This window comes from Pezoporus wallicus, unplaced genomic scaffold (genome assembly GCF_028554395.1).
Source record: "Pezoporus wallicus isolate ANWC-B61680 ecotype Strahan unplaced genomic scaffold, APGP_CSIRO_Pwel_v1 contig_8824, whole genome shotgun sequence".
Classification (NCBI taxonomy): Eukaryota; Metazoa; Chordata; class Aves; order Psittaciformes; family Psittacidae; genus Pezoporus; species Pezoporus wallicus.
The window spans coordinates 106,355-123,924 of record NW_026642442.1 but is presented as its reverse complement, the minus strand read 5'-3'; the positions used below and the strand labels follow the sequence as shown (position 1 = coordinate 123,924).

The 17,570-nt window shown below is 50.3% G+C and overlaps 1 protein-coding gene across 2 annotated transcripts in view; it reads right to left on the bottom strand.

The window, feature by feature from the left end:
- The window catches only part of PTDSS2 (phosphatidylserine synthase 2), a 37,832-nt gene that overhangs the window by 4,694 nt on the left and 15,568 nt on the right, over positions 1-17,570 (bottom strand). For both annotated transcript variants that reach the window (XM_057430593.1, XM_057430594.1), the window contains exons 4-10: positions 12,787-12,854; positions 10,704-10,838; positions 9,573-9,623; positions 8,369-8,482; positions 4,262-4,380; positions 3,429-3,543; positions 1,262-1,407 (exon numbers count right to left, since the gene is read on the bottom strand). In XM_057430593.1, coding sequence (XP_057286576.1) covers positions 1,262-1,407; positions 3,429-3,543; positions 4,262-4,380; positions 8,369-8,482; positions 9,573-9,623; positions 10,704-10,838; positions 12,787-12,854 — 748 coding nt within the window. The remainder of the gene's footprint in view (positions 1-1,261; positions 1,408-3,428; positions 3,544-4,261; positions 4,381-8,368; positions 8,483-9,572; positions 9,624-10,703; positions 10,839-12,786; positions 12,855-17,570) is intronic.

Here is a 17,570-nt window from a genome sequence, read left to right as displayed (position 1 = left end):
GCCGATGAGGTCAGCTCTGACGTGCATCAAGCAGAGCCATGACCCTCAGCAGTGAGGGGGGAAGTCACCTTTCCACCAAGAAACACAGCAGTGGTGGTGGGGGTGGTGGCAAGGATGAAGACGTGGAGCTCAGGATGAGTCTCTGCTGGGTGAGCTTCTCCAGCTCACTGAAGGAATGGCACAGACTGAACCAGCAGTGACACTCTGGTGACTGATGCTTCTCCTACATTTCAATCTTTAACAGAAGTAAAGGAGTTTTTCCGACCCCAGCACAAGGACCAGAAGATTGTGAACGGTGCTAAGGAGAGGAGCTCAGCGGTGAGAGGCAGAGACCTCTTCTTACCTTTGAGTTGGAGGCACGTCCCACACCAGTAGGTCCAACACCAAGCAGCAGCCTGCCACTGCTGAATGTCCTGAATCCGACTAAGCAATGTGGCTTGACCCTTCTTCCCCGCTCTAGGAGTCAAAGCCTTGCAAGGGAAACTGATCTTCCGAGAGTGTTGGAACCCTAAATTCTGAACACAGACACTTTTGCGTTGGTCAGTGACAGACAATGAACATCCCTGGAAGCCAGATGTTGCCTTAGACTTAAGATGTGGGCTCAGGCAGCTTGAGACATCACCACTAAAACTTAAAAGAACAAAGCTTTCTCAGGCCTTACATGGTCTGCAGAAACAAAAGCAGCAAGGACAAATACGATGCTGAAGTAGGAACAGTCTGAAAGTACATGCACTGCTCCCTGTGGGTGCACTTCACCTCCAATCCACTTTGCTACAGGGGGTCCTCTGCAGCAAGAGGAGCCTCGAGAGCTCCAGAGGAGCAGGGGCCATCTGGAAGACAGCTCAAGAAAAGAAGCACCTTTAAGAAGCACGTCTGGGTTTTAGTTTGGGCCCTGTTGCCCTTAGAAGGTACATCCAAGGACTGCACCTCCTGGCTCTCAGCCTGACAGTGGAGCTCAGGACCCCTCTGCCCATAAGCCAGTGGCACTCCAGCTAATTCACACATTACATTGTCTAAAGAGCTAATAAAAACTGTGGTTAAAACCAGTGCCCACAGAATACCCCTCACAACAGCTGCTCTCTAACCAGGTGTAGTGAGAATGCCACCTCCAACCCGAAAGAACATAAGGCAGATGCTTTGGGATTAGGTCTCTTTGTCCCTGCCAAGCTGAACTACTGCCCTGAGATGGAAGCCAAGAAGCTGGAGCAAATCCAACAAAGCAGTGAAGCTGCACACGGTATATACAAGAGGACTGGCTTACGGGTCATCCATGAAGTCGTAGATCTCCCTCATGGCCACACCTCCCACATTGACAAAAAAGACAAGTCGCAACAGGACCAAGTAGTGCTCTGGTGGCATCCAAAGGACAAACTTCAAGTAAAAGGTGTTGAGCTCTGCCAATAAAAACTGAGAAAAGGACATTTTAGTTACATTGAGGAGACTTCACTGAATAAAGGCCGGAATCTCCTCTCTCCCTGCAGGAGCCCCCCCCCATTCCTCTGTCACACAAAGTCCACTCAGTGTTGCTGAGGGCACCATCAGCAGCTGCAGCAGTGACCACCAGCTGGGTTCAAGTATTTTCTGTGTGTTGGAAGAGGTGTCACAACCACACAGCAGAAACCACGGCAAGCACTGCCCTAATGCTGAACAGGTTAACTGGAGCCGGAATGCCGGCAGAACCACTGATAACAAACCCCAAAAGCAACAGCTTCTCCTTTCACTATCATACAGAATCTAGCTGGGGAGCCCCACAGCAACAAGAGGTGGAAGCTGCACACCTTGGAGTGCTTGGTTTCTTACCTGTCACTGCCAAAGTCAACTTAGGAGAATGGCTTATACCTCTACAGCAAAATGTTCTGGAGTGATCCGCCTGGCAGTGTGGTTATGAGCAAGCAGACACACGTCTCTCGCTTCCAAAGAAAGGGTAACAAATGGCATTGAGCGTTGGATCAGCCAAAGGAGTGAGCCAATACCTGAAGCTGCTTCTGAACTGTCGGCTCGAGCAGGCTTAGCTAAAGAAAACATTATCCCAAAGACTGGTACAAATGCAATGGAATCCCTCGGTTGCAAAAGCTGCTCCAGCACCTAATCCCCAGTTTCATCAGGTGCAAAGTAAGTTTCCAGGGGAACATCTACTTTATTTACACAGGCACCTTTACTGCACTTCTCCCATGAGCTGTGGGACCCTCAGCAAGGCTGCTGGGCCACGTCAACCTGGCAATGTTTGGCTGGTGGAACTCAGGTGATGCGAAGGTGTGCTCAGTGATGCGAGCTTGCATTCACTGACGGGGCTCACAGCCTGCCTACAGACCTCCTGAAGCAAGCCAGCTCTGAGTACAGCACCACTGTAACAGGCAGTGCTGTTGTAAGCCGGGTGGTGGTTGCCAAGCTGGCTGATGTGTCCCACTCAGCAAACAGGAACTGGGAACTTCACCCCAGACTGAGCCACTGCCGGATTTCATATGCCACAGATTTCAAGATGTTTAAAGGCCTGGTGTTCTAGCAACTGTTACCCTGTATCACAGCACTAATACAGAACCTGGTTAATGCCCACTGTCACTGGAATCACTGGAAGTGTCACAAGGTTGGTTAAACTTACAGGTGCTGAACTAAGTTTGAGTGGCTCAGAGCAGAGCCAAGTGGCATCCCATGGACAGCACTAAAGCCGAAGTCCCCCAGCTGACAAGAGACAGGAGTGGGGAAAAGCACTTAAATGGCCGAGTTTATCCTCCCTGTCAGTGTCACGTGGCTGCAAAAGGGGAGTTAGGAATTCCATGGTGCATTCCCTAACACCAGTTCAGAAGAAGGAGGCAGAGTGTCAGTTTGCAGGGACTGCTGGAGAGCCCAGCTTCCCCTGCTGTCTAAATGAGGAGCTGGTTCACTTGAAGTGGTCAAGCTGGATCCTGTGAACACCATCACATGCGACATGTTCAGTGACACATGAAGAAAGGAAAATCTGGGATAACTGGATTATTTAAGTCTGTGTAACAATATTATCCAAACCTGTGTGCTCCAGGAGCTGCTCAGAGCTAAGAGAGAGAAGTCCAAGGCTCCGGGGACAGCCCTCTCCAGCTGTAAGAGCAAATGTACCTGCTTCAGACCCAGAGAAACCAGCCCCTTCTACCCAAAGCCAATGTTTCCGGTGCAGCAGTTACTTGTGAACGATATGTAGATCAGTTTATATTGCTTGCCCTGCAGATCAACACTGTTCAGCAAGTAAGGACAGGTATTTGTGCAATGAATCCATCAACCGCACCAGAGCCATGGAAACAGGAGCCTCTTCTGCAGGGGCTGGAAGTGGTCCTTCCTAGCCTCAGCTGAAGGAACATCATCAGGCTGAGCCTCACCTGAGTCACCTTTGTACAGTGCCTCGAGGGCTAAAGAACACGGAGTCAAATGATAGAGAAAAGACAAAGAAGTTTCCTTACTACAAAGATGATGCCGCAAACGGCCAGCCAGCGGCGCAGGCTGGACGCCGGCTTCCACTCAAACTTCACCCAGCTGTAGGGGGTGAACTGGAAGACAATTCTCTTCATTTTACCCCTGAAAAAGAGCAGAGCACATTGAAGAAACAGCCCACAAGCCCTCCCCTCACACTTCCCTTTGAGACACCAGCTCAAGCGTACAGACCGCCTCCATTTCCTCCATCAAAACCACCCCTTAGTGAGATGAACTTCCTGAGTCAGAGAGAAGCCTGGTTTTGGACTATCAGCCTTAATATACCTCACTCACTGCAGTAAGCAGTTCCTCAGTCCTGCTTTGCTCAGCAAAGACACTACAGAAAAGCTGTACTGGTCATACTGGTACAGGACTGGTACATCATTACTGGTACGGGACTACAAGGCATCTATTAAATGTGAAGTTTCAGTGTCCCAGTTACTCCAAAGTTCTGATTACTCAGGAATGCACTGTTTGCACAAGAAGAGACCCGAGCTGTGAATGAAAGGGTATGATCCTGACTTGGACTCCTGCATCTCCTTCAACTCTTGTATGAAATCAGCTCATTTCTACCAGATGCCTTCATTCCTACACATCAGACAATGGTCATGACAGCTCTATTGCCAACAACTTCACATGCCAATTCAATAACACACAACCAAGCTTCCAACAGTAACAAGATACTGGAGTCACCCCAACACACCCCGATTCTTTCATCCACATCAGCCTAACAGAAGAACCCCTCAGTGACCACAGTCTTTAGCATGGGCCCAAACTTTGTGCTGTGCTACTGCTTGTGCAGTTACCTTCAACACCAACTTACTTGTATGTAGGAATGTTCCAAAGTCCTTGCCATTTGTAGGTTTTCAACGAAAGCCAAGACAGAGTCTTCATCCCACAGTAAATTCCTAATCCATTACACAGGATCACATCCATTATCCACTGAAAGGAGAGAAAACCCACAGTAAATTCCTAATCCATTACGCAGCACCACATCCATTATCCACTGAAAGCAGAAGGACAGGGGTGCTGGAGAAGAAACCCTAAAGCTTGGAGAAGGGAAGGCACTAGAGGTACCCATCCATGCAGATACACTCTCAGTCTTGAGGACTGAACATCACAGAGAAGGGATCTCAAACCAAGCACAAGTGTTGTGCAGGTGATGGCTGCAGATTCTCTTTTGCTGTATTTGTTCTGCTACAGAACAGACCTCGTCCTCCTTACTATGAGCTCAACTCCACTCTTAGGTGCAAGCTTCAGAAACACAGCAAGAAATGTATCTGAACATCTTCTTACAGAATGGATTTTACTGTGCCCAACAGCTTTACACAGTCTTTATGCTCCAGGCTGCCTCCAGGCTCAAGATGTGAAACTAAACAAGGGATTTCTCTCCATGCCAAGCATTAATTCTGGAGATGGAGCTCTTGAGCCGAAATAAACTGGCTGCTCTCTGCATTCAAGGAGAAGGAGTGCAGAGCCTTCATTCCGTAAGTGGTTTTGATGGCAAAAGAGCTTTACCTGGTGTCTTTATACATAATGCTTTTATCCTTATTAACATAATCATGTAGCAAATAACCATTCCAGGGCTGGGAGAGAGCTTGCACTGCGAGGGTAAACCCAGGCTGAGATAACACGAGAGCCATCGCTCTGTGCTCGCACTGGGTCATTTCCTTCCCTCTAGTAACCGATTTCTGTCTCAGAGGAACACAGAAAATCCACGTGCACCACTTCAGGCTGCAGAGCTCGGCTTTGCCACAGAGAAACTGGAGCACAGCAGCCCCTCTGGCCTGAAAACTACCCACAGACAGCAGCAGCAGCAGCAGCAGCATCTGAGGAGAACGCTCAGACCATCCCTGCAGAGAGCGGGCAGCTCCTCAGAGAGGCCAAACGTTTGTCTTTTAGGACCTTTTCGTAACCCACACCAGACATCCCCCCCAGCAATATTTACTGTTACACTGGTCTAATTGCACAGTGACAGTAATATTTACTGTTACAATGACACAGCGTCAGCCACAGCAGTATTTACTGGTGTCAGAGAACAGCACAGGTGGCTTTGCACACAAGCACGAGCTGGACACAAGCTGCACCGAGTGTGGTTTGGGGGCTTTTCAAGAGGCAAGAAACATCACTATCAGGAAAAGCCTCACGCTCGCAGGCCCCTGTTCTCATGGGTGACTTCAACCCCCTGACATCTGTTGGAAGGACGGTACGGCCCGGCACAAGCAATCCAGGAGGTTCCTCGATTGTGTAGAAGACAACTTCCTTCTGCAAGTAACAGGGGAGCCGACAAGGAGAGGTGCCGTGCTTGACCTCGTGCTCACCAACAGGGAAGGGCTCGTTGGAAATGTGATGCTCCAGGGCAGCCTTGGATGCAGCGATCACAAGATGCTCGAATTTGAGATCCTCAGGACAGTGGGAAGAGCGTGCAGCAAGCTCACTGCCCTGAACTGCAAGAGCAGACTTGGGTCTCTTCAGGAACCTGCTTAGGAAGGTTCCATGGGATACAGCCCTAGAGGGCAGAGGGGCCCAAGACTGTTGGTTGATATTCAAGGAACACCTGCTGCAAGCTCAGGAGTGTTGCATCCCAACCAGAAGGAAGTGCAGCAGGAGGGCCAGGAGACCTCCTTGGATGGATAAGGAGCTCCTGAGAAAGATTCAGTTGAAAAAGGAGGCTTATAATAAGTGGAAGCAAGGACAGGTGGCATGGGAAGAGTACAGGGATGCTGTCTGGGAAGCTAGGGACCAGGTTAGGAAAGCTAAGGCCCAGTTAGAATTAAACCTAGCTAGGGGTATTAAAGATAACAGGAAGGGATTCTACAGGGACATAGCAAATAAAAAACAGACAAGGGAGAATGTAGGCCCCCTCAGGAAGCTCTCGGGAGAACTGGCTACACAGGCTTTGGAGAAGGCTGAGGTTCCCAATGACTTCTTTGCCTTGGTCTTCACTGGCAAAGGCTCTGACCAAACCACCCGAGTCTTGGAAGGCAGATGCAGGGACTGTGAGAATGAAGACCCCGTGCCCACTGTAGGAGAGGAACTGGTTCGAGACCATCTTAAACATCTGAACGTGCACAAGTCCATGGGTCCTGATGAGATCCATCCGCAGGTCCTGAAGGAGCTGGCAAATGAAGTTGCGAAGCCGCTGGCCATCATATTTGAGAAATCCTGGCAGTCAGGTGAAGTTCCCATGACTGGAAAAAGGGAAATATAACCCCCATTTTCAAGAAGGGGAAAATGGATGACCCGGGGAATTACAGAGCAGTCAGTCTCACCTCTGTGCCTGGCAAAATCTTGGAGCAGATTCTCCTGGAAGGCATGCTAAGGCACATGAAAATCAACAAGGTGCTTGGTGACAGCCAGCTTCACTGGCTTCACTAAGGGGAAATCCTGCCTGACCAATCTGGTGGCCTTCTATGATGGGGCTACAGAACTGATGGACAGGGGTAGAACAGTTGATGGCATCTACCTGGACTTGTGCAAAGCGTTCAACACTGTCCCACACGACATCCTTGTCTCTAAATTGGAGAGACATCAATTTGATGGATGGACCACTCGGTGGATAAAGAACTGGCTGGATGGCCGCACGCAAAGAGTTGTGGTCAGTGGCTCAATGTCCGGCTGGAGACCAGGAACGAGTGGTGTCCCTCAGGGATCGGTGTTGGGACCGGTCTTGTTCAACATCTTCATTGCTGCCATTTGCAGTGGGATTGAGTGCGCCCTCAGCAAGTTTCCCGATGACACCGAGCTGTGTGGTTCGGTTGATACCCTGGAGGGAAGGAATGCCATCCAGAGGGACCTCGACACGCTTGTGAGCTGGGCTGATGCCAACCTCATGGAGTTTAACCATGCCAAGTGCAAGGTCCTACACCTGGGTGGGAGCCATCCCAGGCCCAGCTACAGGTTGGGCAGAGAAGAGATTCAGAGCAGCCCAAGGAGAAGGACTTGGGGGTGTTGGTTGATGAGAAAATGAACATGAGCCGGCTTCAGCGTGCGCTCACAGCCCAGAAACCAACCGTGTCCTGGGCTGCATCCAAAGCAGCGTGACCAGCAGGTCCAAGGTGATCCTGCCCCTCTGCTCTGCTCTTGTGAGACCTCACCTGGAGCATTGTGTGCAGTTCTGGGGTCCTCAACATAAAAAGGACATGGAACTGTTGGAACAAGTCCAGAGGAGGCCACGAGGATGCTCAGGGGCTGGAGCACCTCCTGTATGAAGACAGGCTGAGGAAGCTGGGGCTGTTCAGCCTGGAGAAGAGAAGGCTGCGGGGAGACCTCAGAGCAGCTTCCAGTGTCTGAAGGGGGCCTATAGGGATGCTGGGGAGGAACTCTTCATTAGGGACTGCAGTGACAGGACAAGGGGTAACGGGTTCAAACTGAAACAGGGGAAGTTTAGATTGGATCTAAGGAGGAAATTCTTTCCTGTGAGGGTGGTGAGGCACTGGAATGGGTTGCCCAGGGAGGTTGTGAATGCTCCATCCCTGGCAGTGTTCAAGACCAGGTTGGACAGGGCCTTGGGTGATATGATTTAGTGTAAGGTGTCCCTGCCCATGGCAGGGGGTTGGAACTGGATGATCTTAAGGTCCTTTCCAACCCTAACTGTTCTATGATTCTATAAGTGTTACACACAGAGTTTGACCTTCCTCTTAATCTCAGATTTTATGGCTTTACCATCACCAAAAGGTTGAAAAAACTTTAGAATCTTTCCCTGGTGTGAAATGAACCAAATCAAGCATTTAACCATGTGCAAGGGGTCGAAACCCCACAAAATACAGTGACAAGCATATTACACATTCAGCAGGGAGAAGCACCAATGCCCCTGAGCTGCAGCAGCCACATGCACATGAGAGGATTTAGTGCTCCTCACTTCCTGCCCCGTCCCTTGAAAAGGCAACTTCCATGTAGGCAAATGCACCGTGATCTGTGCAGTACGTACGTGATCCCACCAACATTCACTGAAGTTTGGAAGCTGGTGTTCCAGGCTGTACTCCAGGAACTCGAACATCACACTGATGATCATACACATCCACCAGTCCCGAATCATCAGCGTCTGTGCAGAGGCAGAAAAGTGGCTTTCAAACATCCACAGCAGTTACACAACAGTAAAATCCATGACAGAAGTGAGTCCTTGCACATGAGCCTGAGCAGAACCAGACACCACTTATAGTAACACCCTCTGGAAACCTAAATACAGGAGAACTCCATTAATCCTGCAAGGACACTGCTCAGATTTAGGTTTACAACAGTGCATTACTATGTTTTTCCCCAGTTTCAAAACCTCTGGACTCAGAACACAGGACACAGTGTGCTTTGCTTAGCAGCTATTTCTATGACTGAGTATCCTGTCTCCAGCATCCAGAAAAGGATCAGGAAACTCCTGGCAACCTTGTTTTTATGATGTGATAGGCCACTAAAGCCAAATGCTCACAGGCCTCCACGCTTGTCAAGTATGGCTAATGGACAAGGCAGGCACTGAGGAGTGTAGATGATGGCATCAACACCCTTACATGGAAGAACAAAGGCAGGTAAGATAGGAGCAGCTGTACAGGGTGCAGGGACATCTAGTCCAGGTCACGCTTTGCTAGAATGTTGGACCAGATGATGCTTGAGGTCCCCCCAAGCTGGGATTGTGTTATTCAGTAGGAAGGAAATCAGTTAAACAAATGCAATCACTGGATATGATCACCACTGGTAGCATCATCCTAATGCTGCCCAAAACAGGCTTTTCAGAGCCTGCTTAACACAGACCAAAGAAGTCACCTGCACTGAATCTCAGCCCTGGGCTGGGACACCGGGTCTGTGTTACACCAGCTCCCAGCTTGTGAGGGTGAGCGATGAAGAACAGCATCTTCACCCACATCCAGCATAAGGGTTCAGCTGTGCTGCAGTCCTAGGACATCCCCATCACCTCAGCCCGTTGTAAAGCAACGTAATGCTGCTTGGAAAGAAATGAGGTGACCCAGCATGGGCAGGAGGGGAAGGAAATGAAACAGCTTTTCATGTGGTACACACACACTCTAGTTCACAGATGACTGCCTGGTATAATTGCTCACAAAGGCTGGATCACCCAAACACAAGCAGTCAAGCTTCAAAAGCAGAACAGCACCACAACATAAATGGAACAGAAAGCCCATTCTTACCTTCAGGTACCAGCCAAAAAAGTGAGCAGGGACAAATCCATCCAGTTTGTCCTATAAACCAAGAGGAGAGCGTGGGTCACTCTGCACTACAACAATCACACCTTCTTAAGGCTTTAAGCAGCAATAAACTTCAGTTGTTTCATATCTAAATATAGATGTATGTCATGAGTTTCTTGCTCTCAAGCACAGTGAACAAAGAAGCCATTTCCAATGCAAAGTCAACAATTTTAAGGGGCAGAAACTAGGACTGTATTGATAAAGCAGAGGTTACCTTTTTAATGCTAAATGTCAAGCTCATTGCCTTCCAAGGGGACCACATTCCAGACAGAACAAGAACATGCATTTCTTCCTCATACACATCCTGTACCTAGTAAAGCTTCTTCAGTCTTATCAGTCCTGCCCCATAAGCCCCTGGGCAAAGAGTGCCCTTCTCCCTCCTCCCTTTGGTGCGGGACTGGAAAAGGGCAGCTGTAACTCTCAGTTATTCCTGTTCCAGATGCACTGCAGACTTGCAGAGCAGACCCAAAGGACTCCGTGCTCCTCACTACACAAGCACCAACAGCTCCATGTCACCAGGGAGCTGTAAATAACCCTTACTCCTTTGCCCTTGCATTTCAAGTCTTCTGTTTGCCAGCAACACACAACAACCTAGTGGCTTCTGGTACTCAGAAAAGGGCAACTTCAGTTGCTTGAGCAACCTGCTCTAGGGGAAGGTGGCCCTGCCCATGGCAGAGGGGTGGAACAAGATGATCTTTAAGGTCCCTTCCAACACAAACCACTATGATGCAACTTTTGGACCTTGTGGCTCAAGGTGACTGAGCAGAAGGCTCCTGAAGCACTCAAACACACCCAAACTCCTGGGGAAAGGGTTGGCATCAGTAACCTGAGAAAGAAGGGCTGTTAAACAGTTCAAGCTCTCTCCTGGGCAACGCAGTGAGGATACAAAGAGACACATCCCCATCTGGTTGACAGGAAAGGTCAAACGAAAAGAACCAAAGCAGCTACAGGATCAGTTATGACTTGCTGTATGATTCAGCACTCACAGAGACTCACAACTGCACTCTGCAGACTTCACTTAAGCAATCTTTACCTAAAAAGTCAGACTCAGCAGCAGCTTTCTCTGCCTCTTACCCAGATGTTGTGAAATGGATCCGTTTCATTGCCAGGATCATAGACGAGGCAGTTGCCACCATAGTCCCTTTCTGGCAAAGGAACACCCAAATGTGGGTCAATGTACTTCATGAACTGCCGCCCGTCCTGGACTGTCTGCAAGAGGAACATAAGGACCGTGTTTCCCCCTTAGTGAGCATCCATGCACAGGAAAGGATAAAGTTCACTCAGGTCAGTGCTGCATCTTCAAATGGGTGCTGGGTTTCTTCAGTCATTTGTTTCAGAACAATTACTGAGCTACCCCCGGCCCTCAGAGCATCACACAGCAAACACCCGGCCCCAGGGCCTCCAATGCTAAACATGGAGTTAAAAATGACCAGGGAATGGACTTCAGGTTTCCCAAAGATGAAAACTCAGAGACCCATAACCCTGTTTGATGAGCCCCTCCCCTGCGCCCCCTCCCTCCCAAAGGCTTCACTCCCGAGCTGGCACACAGCTCATCCTCCCCACTGCCCCTCTGCCCTTCCTCTCCCCTGCTCCAGCTTGGAAAGGGTGAGGAAGCAACAGCCAGGGCTGTGCTGCAATGCATGGCAGAGAAACCACAGCACAGCCCACTGAATAAAGAGCCATTTCAAACAAGGCCCCACTGCAGCACAGGAAACGAACTGGAAGCAAACAGGGAGTAAGAAGTTACCAAAACAACAGTTCTAAGCAGTGACCAGAACCTGAACTCATTCTTTAGGCACTCAGGCAGACATTTGCTGAGTCAGCGAGTCCCAGCTGCTGGGTCAGTGTTCCACAGCAGGAGCAATGGGATGCCTGTGAGTGACCAGCTACAGTAAAGGCAGGGCAAGGCAAAAGGAGTTAATGGCAGTAATAGTGAAATTACAGACTAAAACCACTAAGGTCACATTGAGACAAGTCTCAGCTCCAAGCGAGCCTGTATTTGCTCTTAAGGAAGTTTAGTCACAGGCTCAGCATCCTTTTAACCTTATTTAAACCTGTGCAAAGTAGTGATGTATTTTTAGTAGAGCTGAGCCACAGTCAGTGTGTCCTGAACCACTGTAGGGCTGGAGACACAACACACTGCCCAGGGAAGCAAAGCAGCCCCCAGCTCTGCCACCACAACTCACAGCTACACAGGGACTCCCCAAAATAATGGGTGTAAGGATGTACCCAGTGTGGCTGCAGCTCGGCCAGAGCATCATTTATAAGGAGCCTGGAAAAAACAGCATGCCATGAAGCAGGAACAACTTAAGGGCTCCAGGAAACCTGGAGAGGGGCTTAGGACAAGGGCCTGTAGGGACAGGCCAAGGGGAATGGCCTGAACCTGCCTGAGGGGAGACTGAGCTGAGCTCTTAGGCAGAAGCTCTTCCCTGGGAGGGTGCTGAGGCGCTGGCACAGGGTGCCCAGAGAAGCTGTGGCTGCCCCACCCCTGGCAGTGTTCAAGGCCAGGTTGGACACAGGGGCTTGGAGCAAGCTGCTCCAGTGGAAGGGGTCCCTGCCCATGGCAGGGGGTGGAGCTGGGGGAGCTTTAGGGTCCCTTCCAACCCAAACAGGCTGGAATTCAATAAATCTCCTAAATCTGAAGCTCTTGGCACTCAGACTCGGTTTGCAGTGGGGTGCACACACACAAGAACACAACAGATGTCTTACCAGTGCCTGGTTCACTGCTATTGCTTATCTCAAAACACTCCCACTGCTGCATTTCTGAGAGGCCACAGAAGTGGAAAAGCCTGGAGAAGATTCTCGTTTACCAAAGGACGAGAATATGGTTAAAAATACCTTGGAAGTGCCAGGAGCACGTCTGGCTGGGCAAAACATCACCCTCAGCTCGCTGCCACTACACAAATGGTGCACGAAGTCTGGTTCCTTGCAAAAAGCCCCAACCATTCAAAGCACCCAGCGCAGGCTGAGCCTAACTGGGGGTTAGACAAGGTGAAACATGCCTGGATCATCATTTTCCCTCAGTCTGGAAGTGCCTTTCAGCAGCACCATGATTTGGTTTCACAGAAGTGAAGAACATCTGCTGCAGCCAGCGAGAATCCTGAAGGATTTTATATCCACATTACAGTGGTTCACAATAGAGGTCTGGGTCACTTACCTGGAAGAGGATAAAGATGAGGAAGAGCTCATAGACAACGCTGACACACAGCCAAAACCTCCAGTAAGCTACAGAGAGACACAAAGGGGATGTCAGCAAACAGCAGCTACTCAGTTACCGCAGCACAACTCCACACAAAGAGGGATGCTCCCAGCAAGCAACTAGAGCCCAGCACTGCAGTGATGTGCTCACCACCCTTCCTGAAGGGTGCAGCCAGAAAAGGCCCTTTAACTGCCACACAGGCTGCTACCTGCATGTGCCAGAGCAGCTCAGGCAGTGACCTGGATGTGGGAGATTGGATCAGGATCCATAAGAACACTTCCGTACAATGCACCAAATCCTGAGGAATCAGAAGGAACCATTTGTGCCACCTGCAAGCGCTTTCCAGCAGCCCTGGAAGGGAACCACATCCTTCTGGAACTAAGCTAGTTTCTCGCTTACCCTGACACGTCCAGCCTGGGTTTTTCCAGCCCTATCTCAGCCAACATCTGCCCAAGAGTTGCTAAACCAGACGGGACCGAGAGCAGCAGCAGGAACTGCTGCGTTTGCAAGCCCATCTTTTCCCCTGGAGACGAGGTGCTGGCTTCCTCAAGCACAGAAAGCACTGCAAAATACCAAATATCTTAACTTTCAGTGGGAAGGAATAAAAACGTACCCAAAAGGTACCGACTGCCAGAGGCAAGACCCGCGAGACCATCGGAAGCTCTTCATAACACGAGAAGCACCAGGTAACACTCAGCTGCTGCAGAGCATGCGGCCCTTTTTCACCCTCTCAAGATCTTGTCACACTGAAGCACCTCAGCCTAAGGGGCTCACACGTTACAGTATTTGTGCACTTCCAGCTCCACCAAGGTGAGCTCAGCTCCTCAGCAGCACTACTCTGGCTGTGCTGGTCCCAGCTCAGCCTGCTCCCTCCGTTCCATAAAGTGAGTCCTGGGCTCCAAGATCCCATCCAGCGTTTTGTTAACTGCAGTCCAAGAGCCTCTGCACTGGTGGGGCTGCAGCTTGAGTCCTGTGCTCAGCTCTGGGCCCCTCACTACAAGAGAGACCTTGAGGTGCTGGAGCGGGGCCAGAGAAGAGCAACGGAGCTGGTGCAGGGCCTGGAGCCCAAGTGTGATGGGGAAGGGCTGAGGGACCTGGGGGGTTCAGTGTGGAGAAGAGAAGGCTCAGGGGGGACCTGATGGCTGCCTACAACTGCCTGAGAGGAGGATGGAGCCAGGAGGGGCTGGGCTCTGCTCCCCAGGAACAAGGGATGGGACAAGAGGAAACAGCCCCAAGCTGCACCAGGGCAGGTTTAGATGGAGCTGAGGAACAATTCCTGCCCCAGAGGGTGCTCAGGCATTGGAACAGGCTGCCCAGGGCAGGGCTGCAGGCACCGGCCCTGCAAGTGTTCACAAACCCTATAGACGAAGCCTCAGTGCCATGGGGCAGTGGTGGCCTTGGCAGTGCTGGGGTAAGGGTTGGACTGGATGAGCTTAAATCTCTTTTCCAACCTGGTTGGTTCCATGGTTCCAAGAGGAAGCTGCTCAACACTGAGCCAGCCCGTGCACAGACAGAGCCCTCCAGCACTGGTAACTAACCACCTCTGAGAACTCACACAGGTAACTCAGCAAAACCTGCTTCATTCCAAGGGGGTATTTAACTCCCTCAGTAACATCCCATAGTAATCACTCTGGAATGACTTTAATAGACTTTCCTCCAGGTGCTTCCTGTTTATGCTGATAAACCAGAGCTCTCCTTCCATGGTTCCATCCATTTACAGCAGGGTTGGATGGGGGCAAAGAGGAATCAAAAGCCAGTGGTTAATAGGGTTCAGTGGAGACAGAAGCTGCCCCACCTGCACGATTTGGGCATTTATCCCTCTTAACTCCAAGGGAACCTGGGGATGTTCATTTAAAAGCATCAAAATGACATAAATAATGCAAGAACATAAACTCCAGGCTTGCAAACACTGTCCATCAGCTCAGAGCCCAGAACCACCCGGCCCCTGACACAAGAACAAGTGTGCTCTTTGCCCATCTCGGGCTCAGGCAGGGGGGAAAGCCCACCCAAAGAAGCCCAACACAATTTAGAGAGAAGCCTCCCTCAGCCTGGCTTCTGACACCACCTTCAGAACAGACTGGAACGTGTGAAGGTGGCACCTTTGCCCAGCCAAGCCGCTGGACTCATTTCATCCTCATGGTCCATCGCACACTGCCTGGGAAGAGAGAGGCAACCCGGCTGGTGGGGCTGGAGAGCAGGCTCAGAGCTCTGCACATCTGCAGCTCTGAGGGTCGTTATTGCAGGTCCACAAACACAACTGCTGTTTCTTAGCTGTGCACTCCAATGAAGGGTCCTCTCAGGGGTCAGGCACTAGGAACCCAAACGTTGTGAGGTGGTTTGTGGTCGATAGGGTGTCTGCTATCCTCTCCCATAATGACTGTGCACCTCGAAGATGAAGCCCTGTGTTCAAGGCAGAACTGACCTGTCATTAACACGTTTCTCCCACAGGACTGAGCTTTGCTTCCTTCAAACACCACCTTTGGACTGTGAGCCTTGGAAATGCTGCTCTTGCTGACCTACAAAGCCTTGTATGACAGGTTCTGCACCCCTCACAGCCAGCAGCGTGGCAGACGTTCTGACAGCGCTGCACATCAGTTCACAGAGCAGGAAAGGCCAAAGCCTTATCTGAGCTTTTCCCCTCCATGCAGAGGGCTCTGGCACAGCAGATCTGCAGCTGCTGGATGTGCTCAGCAACGCCTCATCATAAAGATAAGATCTGGTGATCATTTCTTGTGCTTTCCCCCTGTGTGCCACAAGCACCCGGCAGGCTTGGAGGCTGCTCTGGATCCGGGCACGTACACCAGAGCAAGCTGTTTTCCAAGCTGTACAAACATCGTGTCCTCTCACTTCCTGGACTGGCCTCAGCTTTCGCTGCAGGGTTATTTTTGGCATACCTCTAATATTGGCTTCTCCTTAAGTGAACCCATCACCACAAACCTCCTCAACTGGAACTGGTCACTGCTCTGACGCTGCCTCAAACCAGGTTCTGTTTTACGCTGGTCCCCCTTGGTGTACAAGTACACAACAACATGAGTAAGAATCTAACATCATGTATTAAATCAAAATAACTGCTGGCACAAGGGGGGAATATCAGATGCTATTTCTGGCATTAATTGTCATGGAAAATTTATTTCTAATTAGCATGGGGCAATTATAAGTTAACGACAAGATGACATTGAACTCCTACAACACCAGCCTATGGGTGTATTCCAGGCTCCCTAAGAGGATGTGAGAGGAAGGATGAAGGTATCTTTTGTTTGCAAACACTGAAGAGCCAGCACGCTGATGCTGACTGTATCTGTGATGTATTACGCTCCCCAGACTCAGCTGTTCAACCACCAACAGATGGACCCTCAGTAGAGCTTAAGATTCATCCCTTGGGGCAGCAAGAAGAAAATCAGGTGATCTGGAGTAATAGCAGAGCTCTAATACAGTTTCATGCTTAGGAGCCACTAACTTCCCATGTTAGCTCATCAGCTGGAGCAGAAGGATTTGGGTTACCTGCCACTCACTCAGCTGCCAGTGTAACACAGCCATGAAGAAAGCACACACAGTGTAAGGACAGCCACCAAAGTACTGCCAGAGTGTGGGAAGCTTTAACACCCATCACAAAGCATCAGTGCTCTCACAGCTGCAACATCCTACACATGGACAGCCATTTAAAGAAGAAAACTCAAACTGAACCACACAAAGAGCAGGGCTACCAAAAGATTACGGGGAAAGCAGGCTTATATTGAAGGGGGAGGCTAAAAGCAGAACTTGTTGCTTCAGCAAACTTTGTTTCCTTAACAAAACCAATGGTGTTGGCATAGGCGAGCTGGGTATAAATAAACCAGGTGGACAAGCACTAAGGAAGAGGAGCTGTTTACACGAGCAACGTGAAGCACAAAACCCTGCCAGCAATATAAAGCAACCCTGAGCTGGTCATAAGAGATACACATGGGGGAATAACAGGGCTCTAAAACCACCTGACAGCAGCACTGCATCAAAGCCAGCTACGGAGATCCAGCTTGAGGAGCTCACGCAGGAGACCTGAAGCGGCTGTACGTGATCACTGCCACCTGCCTGACCCCGAGGCTTCCTTCTGCCCTATAAATGGAAGCAGCACGCACGGACGGCCTGCGCCGCAGTTCCTTTGGGATGAGATCTGTCTCCTGGAACAGCACCACTGGACTGCCTCATGGGAGCTTCCCAAGGCACTCTGTAACTGGAGGGCTGAGCCTGGGTCTCGGGGCCTGCAGAGCCTGCCTGCGGGACAGGGATGCACAATGCTGCTGCTCTCCTCAATGCACTCGGTGTCTGAGGTGACCGGGTATGTGACTGAACCAAATGCAGGATTCACATCTGCTGAAAAGGACTCCACTCCAGACCAGCACCTGCTGCTGCTGAGACGGGAACATGCAGAGGTGGCTCAGTCTAGGCTAGAAGTTGGCTGCAGACATCTGTGGACCTTCCCCATCCAGTTTGCACTGCTTTCTTCTAGGGAATAAACCCAACTTCCATCCCAGACACAATCACTGGATGTTCGACACTGAAAGCACCCAAATACCACCCATGTCCTTAAAAGCAGCAATTGGTCTTACAGGAGGAACCACAATTAACTGTAACAGAAGGGAAAGCCTAAAACCTGCTATTTAAAAGACCTTAGGAATGCCAACCTGTGAATCAACCAGAGGTGTGCTGTGGGCATTGCTCTAGAACTGAGGCTTTTAACGTGCCTGCTGTTTCTCATAAGGAAGAGC